This window comes from Peromyscus maniculatus, chromosome 2 (genome assembly GCF_049852395.1).
Source record: "Peromyscus maniculatus bairdii isolate BWxNUB_F1_BW_parent chromosome 2, HU_Pman_BW_mat_3.1, whole genome shotgun sequence".
In the NCBI taxonomy this organism is placed as follows: Eukaryota; Metazoa; Chordata; class Mammalia; order Rodentia; family Cricetidae; genus Peromyscus; species Peromyscus maniculatus.
Window position 1 is genome coordinate 135753703 of NC_134853.1, and position 6752 is coordinate 135760454.

The following is a 6752-nucleotide window of genomic DNA, read 5'->3' on the forward strand; positions in this document are numbered from 1 at the left end:
CCCGAGTGCTTGGATTAAGGTGCGCACCCCTACTCACCACCACCACCCCAGGCTGCAATATGCACTCTTAATCACTGAGCTAGCCACCTCTCCAGCCTCAGGATCTCACTCTTTAGTGGATTCATGTTTGGTTCCTTGTACCCATATCAGGCATCACAAGTACCTATAACTATTGATAGCTCCAGGGGATCTAACACCTCTGGCCTCTCTCTCTGCACACACAGGCATACACACATACACATACTTTTAAATAGTAAATACATTTAAAAGGCACAAATGGCCAGGCGGTGGTGGTGCACTCCTTTGATCCCAGCACTCGGGAGGCAGAGGCAGGTGCATCTCTGTGAGTTCAAGGCCAGCCTGGTCTAGAGTGAGTTCCAGGACAGCCAAACTACACAGTCAAACCCTATCTTGAACCCCCCCCCCCAAAAAAAAAAGCACAAATGTATCAGAGGGTGGGAGTAAACACAGAGAAGGCTCAGTAGGTAGAAGCAGTTGCCACCAAGCTTGATGACCTGAGTTCTACCCACATGGTGGAAGAAACCGACTCCTGCAAAGTTGTCTTTCTGACTTCCTCATGTTTGCTATGTCTGTACATACACACGGACAATTTAAAATGTACCAGAGTATATTGACTCATATTTGTAATCTAGTCCTGGCATTCAGTGTAGCTGGGGGTGGTTGGGGCTGGAGGATCAGCAGTTCAAGGCCAGCTTGAGCTACATGGGAGATTCTGTCTGCAGACAGGAATGAGGAAGCTTGAGAGACACAGGGAGTGGCCGTCGGCACCTGCAGTGACCACCTTTTTCTCCTCTTAGACACCATTAGGTACTAGCTGTCCTGGAACTCACTGTATAGACCAGGCTAGCCTCCAGCTCAGAGATCCTCCTGCCTCTGAGCACTGTGATTAAAGGTGGGCACTACCAGCCGGGCGGTGGTGGTGCACGCCTTTAATCCCAGCACTCGGGAGGCAGAGGCAGGTGGATCTCTGTGAGTTCAAGGCTAGCCTGGTCTATAGAGTGAGTTCCAGGAAAGGCCCAAAGCTACACAGAGAAACTTGTCTCGAAAAACCAAAAACAAAACAAAACAAAAAAAAACAAAAACAAAAAACAAAGGTGGGCACTACCACACCTGGTCAGAGTCTCTAAAAACTGTAAATCAGATAGTAAACAAGACAGTAGATCAAACCCTGGAGACAGAAGTCTGAGCTGTTGGTGAACCAGGAAGAGGATGAGAGAAAGAAGTGAGGGATGTGAACTGCCTCACAGGCTTAGTGACCTCACCCGGAGCTTTAGCTAATCAGTTGGCATAGGGCCCATCTTTTCATGGACACAGCTTTGAGAGATCTGGAGTGCTGATCTAGCTGAACTTAGGGAGGAGCGAGTCAGGACGAGCACAAGGACAGTCCTTGGGAGCCACCGGTTCATTTCTCTGCGGTCCAAGATTGATTGTGATGAAATAACAGGTTCCTCTTAGCTCCGGGAAGAATAGTGTGAGCACATCAAGGTCAGAAGAAGCAATTAATGTGTCCCTGTGCACAGTCAACTGGGTGACTTGGCCAGGCTGGCAACAGAGAGGGAGGGGGGACTGGGCGGGGTCAGATGGGGCCTTGCTGGCCCCACAGATGTTTGTGTAAGCCAAGAACCTCTGCTCTCTGCTGCCTCTGGAAAAGCAGGTGGGGTGCAGGCTTCCTGAGCCTGGAGTGTCTGAGCTATTTGGGGAGAGCTAGTTGCAGCTTTGGGTTATTTATAGATCATTTGGGTTCATCCTTTCTCTAGAGATGGCAGCATTTATTCAGAACCATGTCCTTAGCCTCTCTCACAAACTGACTACTAAGGAAAGCTCAAAACAGAACCTGCTCTTGCGGTGTTTTTCTAGACTGTAAAGGAGTGGTACAGAGGAGCTGGGGGGGGGGCTGGAGAAAGGTGAAGGCTGGAGAAGTCAGGATTGCAAAGGCAGTTTGCCTTAAAGCTTAAAAGAGAAAAACTTTTCATAGGTTGCCAGGTGGTGGGGCACAAGCCTTTAATCCCAGCACTCAGGAGGCAGAGAGGCAGAGAGGGAGGCAGGTGGATCTTTGTAAGTTCTAGGCCAGACTGGTCTAGAGTGAGTTCCAGGAGAGCCAGGGCTGTTGAACCAAGAAACCTTGTCTTGAAAAGCAACAAAAACCAACTGAACAAACAAACAAACAAACAAAAAAACCCTTTTCATAGGTAAAGGAAGGCTTGGTTGGGCTAAGGGTGTAGCTTGGTGGTAGAGCAGATAGAGCACTCTACATATGTGAGCCCTGAGTTTAATCCCAGTAAAACACACACACACACACACACACACACACACACACACACACACACACACACACACACACACACACACACAAATGCATAGGTATCAGAAAATATCCCAGGCTAGGTGGTGGTGCACGCCTTTAATCCCAGCACTCAAAGCAGAGCCAGGTGGATCTCTGTGAGTTCAAGACCAGTCTGGTCTAAAGAGTGAGTTCCTGAACAGCCCAGAGCTGTTACACAGAGAAACTCTTGAAAAACAAACCAACCAACCAACCAACCAACCAATAATAATAATAATAAACAGTCCAGGTTTGAAATAGTGTTTTTGGATGGTCATGGAGGCACATACCTTTAACCCCAGTGCTTGGAAGGAAGAGGAGGCAGATATCTATGAGCTGGAGGCCAGCCTGTTCTACATCTCAAGTTCTAGGCCAGCCAAGGCTACATAGTGAGTTTCTGTCTCAAAAAAACACACAAATAAAAAGTAGTGGCCATGTCTAAGTTCTGGGTTTCTCAGCCAGTAGGGCAGTCCTGTCCATTTTGATTAGTGCCCACTGTGAGGAATTTGGAAGTTCCTCATCAACTTTATCACACTGACCTGGATGGGAATAAGAATGCTGCATGTAGCCTCATAGTGGTGGTGCACATCTTTAAACCCAGCACTCAGGAGGCAGAGGCAGGCAGATCTCTGTGAGTTCCAGGCCAGCCTGGTCTACAGAGCTAGTTCTAGGACCACCAGGGCTACTAAAGAAACCCTGTCTTGGAAACCTACCCCTCCATACACACCAAAAACGAACAAAAAATAAAATAAAATAAAATAATGCTGCATGTTTTCCTGAAGTCATACTACCATGAGCATGACTGGTCAAAATTCATTGCCTACCTTCAGCTCTATATCAGTACCAGATTTTCCCCTGGGGAGATGGTGGCTATTCTGTCTTCCATCACCAGCATGTGAACCTGCTTCTAATGTGCTATGAAAAGGAGTAAAGAGATTTTGGACTATTACTTAGAAAACTGTATGGGACCTCAAGCACACATTTTCTTGGATCAAACAAAGACCATTGTATACTGATTCCATTCCTCTGCTTGTGAGAGTAGGTGGCTTAAATTAATATTTAGGTGAAAAAAAAAAACAAAAACAAAAAACAGGGCTGGAGAAATAATTCAGTGGTTAAGAGCACTGACTGCTCTCCCAGAGGTCCTGAGTTCAATTCCCAGCAACCACATGATGGCTCACAACCATCTGTAATGAGATCTGGTGCCCTCATTTGGCCTGCAGTCATACATGCTGTATACATAATAAATAAATAAATCTTTAAAAAAAAAAAAAAGCACTGTCTGCTCTTCCAGAGGATCCAGGTTCAATTCCCAGCACTCACCTGGCAGCTCACACCTGTCTATAACTCCAGTTCCAGGGGATCTGACCCCCTCACGCAGACATAAATGCAGGCAGAACATCAATGTACATAACAAAATGAAAATAAGCAAACCATTTCAAGATCCAGGATTAACTTGTCTGACTTTTTTTTTTTTTTTGAAGCAAGGTGTATTAGTCAGTGTTCTCTAGAGAAATGGTTCTCAACATGTGGGTCACAACCCCTTTAATAAACCTCTATCTCCCAAAACATTTACATTCATAACAGTAGCAAAATTACAATTATGAAGTAGGAATGAAAATTATTTTATGGTTTATGGTTGGGGTCACCACAACATGAGGAACTGTATTGAAGGGTCATAGCATTGGGAAGGTTGAGGACCACTGCTCTACAGAAAGAATAAGCATTTATAAGAATGGCTCACAGGCTGTGGTCCAGCTGGTCCAACAACGGCTGCCTACCAACAGAAAGTCCAAGAATCCACTGGCTGCTCAACCCACAAGGCTGTATGTCTCAGCTGCTCTTCAGTATATACCAGATTATCAAAAGAAATGGGTTCTAATGCCAGTGAAGGTGTGGGCATGTCAGTGAGAATGAAGTCAAGCTTCCTACTTCCATGTCCTTTATATAGGCTGCAAGCAGAGGGTGAAACCCAGATTGAAGGTGGATCTTCCCACCTCAAAAGATCTGGATTAAAAATGGGTCTCCCCATTTGAAATTATTTAAGAAAAAGATCCCTCACAGGTATGCCCAGCCACTTGGGTTTTAGTTAATTCTAGATGTAGTCAAGTTGACACTCAAGAATAACCATCACACAGGCTCTCATTATATACCCTGGCTAGCCTGGAAGTCACTGCCTCCCCAGTGTTGAGGTTAAAGGCTGTGCCATCACACCAGCCTCAGTTTTGACCGTGGAGCCAAGCTAAGTGTGTGATTTACCAAGAACCAGGACAAGATACTCTGGTAGGGAGACATGAGTAGTAACCATACGGCTGGCTAATCTCTACTTCTAAGCTACCTTATTTTCTCTTCTTTGGGAACCCTAGAACTGCCTGATAAAGAGAGATGAAAACGGTTACTCTGCAGTGGTAGCTGATTTTGGCCTGGCTGAGAAGATTCCTGATGCTAGGTGAGTAACCCTGAAGGCCACAGGCAATGGTCAAAACTAAGGGGAAATTCAGCCTCCTTCCCAAGGGTCAGGACCTAGCCACAGCTCAAGTTCATTCCTTGTCTTGACTCATCCACGCCTATACCCACCCTTGGGAGCAACAAAACCCAGTCAGATCTGGTTATGTAGTCAAGCACAGCGGCACACACCTGTAAACTCAGTACTTTCGAGGCAGAGGCAGGAGGATCACTGCAAGTGTGATTCCACTAAGGACTTCATGAGCCACTGTATCAACCAACAAAGACTCAAGGGCTAGGGATACTGGAGCCCAGTTAGCATAGTGCTTGTATACACAAAGCCCTGAGAAAATTCCAACACCACACAGACCAGGTGGTGCATGCCTGAAATCCAGAACTCAATAGACGGCCGGAGGATCAATAGCTGGCAGTCATCCCCCATTATATGTAGTTCAGGCTATGTGAAACCTTGTTTTATTTTGTTGATTCCCATTGTGCCAGTCACTGGCAAGCTTTCTTCCTTTCCTTCACAGTACAGGGAGTGAGAAGCTGGCTGTGGTGGGCTCACCTTTCTGGATGGCACCTGAGGTCCTCCGAGATGAGCCTTATAATGAGAAGGTAAGTCTGGAGATTTCGAGGCCTGATTATCCTTTGTGGCCCAGGTAAGGATCTGTATCCTGCCTGCTAAATATAGGGCTAGCATCTGGCTGTTGTTAACCAGTGGATGACTTGAATGGAATACAGGTAATGTAGCCCAGACCTAGGCTGTTAAGAGTGGGGGTGGGGCAGGGAAGACAATCCACTCCTTACTTCACTGAGAGGAAAACTGAGGTTTGACCACCTACCAGGCAGACGTGTTCTCTTATGGTATCATCCTCTGCGAGATCATCGCCCGCATCCAAGCTGATCCAGACTATCTTCCCCGCACAGAGGTGAGCTATCAGCATGGGACCAGCACCACAGGGATGGGGTTGTTTTGGTTATGGAACTGTTTTATCCTTGGGTGGAGTTGCTGGAACTATTCTGTGGCTACTTGTGAGGCAGTTCCCAGCCTCATCTGAGTAGGCCAGGATGAGTGTGTATGATTAATGACTTACCATTCATGACCCTTGTACACTTCTCCACCTTACTCATTCACAGAATTTCGGGCTGGATTATGATGCTTTCCAGCACATGGTGGGAGACTGCCCCCCAGAGTTTTTGCAGCTCACCTTCAACTGCTGTAATGTGAGTGTCTTTCTTCACCTGGCTTTGGTCAGGTGCTGAGCCCTTTTCATTTAAGGACTGTAGGGAAAGGCTACGCATTAGTCTCCTAAGAGGCATGGCATCATTTCCCCCAGATGTGTAACACCAACCATATTTCCTACTCTGGCCTATACAGGCTCTCCAGAGTGCTCTGCACCAAAGAAAGGAAAAAACTGTTTTGTATTTTCCAGCCCTCAGCCTGCAGGGTAGACCCATGGCTGTGCCCTGAGTGTTGACCAAGCTTTGTCAGGCTTTATTTGTTGAACTATAGCAACAGCCAATCCTAACGCAAGAGAAAACTTTAGTTACCCAACCTGAATCTTAAAAGATGCTAGAAACAGATTCAGATTTCATCTTTGGGGTGAAAAGTGCAGAGCAGGGCTCATGGCTGGTGTGGATGCCTACAGATGGACCCTAAACTGCGCCCATCCTTTGAGGAGATTGGAAAGACCCTACAGGAAATTATGAGCCGCCTACAGGAAGAAGAGTTGGAAAGGGACAGGAAGCTGCAGCCCACAGCTAAAGGTAAGAGATCAGACGCAGATACCCAAATCTGACCCTGAAGGGAGGGGTGAGACTCTGAGATTCCCCTCTGAGGAAAGATCCTGGGTCCAGAAGTGGGAGGAGAGTGGTCATGGACAATAAAGTAGGCGATCTTACAGTTGTGACCTGGCACATTCTTCCCTCTTTTCTCATGGATAAAATGGGACAACTACCCACC

At 46.7% G+C, this 6752-nt stretch overlaps 1 protein-coding gene across 2 annotated transcripts in view; it reads left to right on the plus strand.

The window, feature by feature from the left end:
- Tesk2 (testis associated actin remodelling kinase 2) overlaps positions 1 to 6752 on the plus strand; it is a 101891-nt gene that overhangs the window by 93409 nt on the left and 1730 nt on the right. For both annotated transcript variants that reach the window (XM_006986560.4, XM_076564830.1), the window contains 5 exons: positions 4708 to 4790; positions 5320 to 5404; positions 5635 to 5718; positions 5927 to 6013; positions 6439 to 6556. In XM_006986560.4, the coding sequence (XP_006986622.1) occupies positions 4708 to 4790; positions 5320 to 5404; positions 5635 to 5718; positions 5927 to 6013; positions 6439 to 6556 (457 nt within the window). The remainder of the gene's footprint in view (positions 1 to 4707; positions 4791 to 5319; positions 5405 to 5634; positions 5719 to 5926; positions 6014 to 6438; positions 6557 to 6752) is intronic.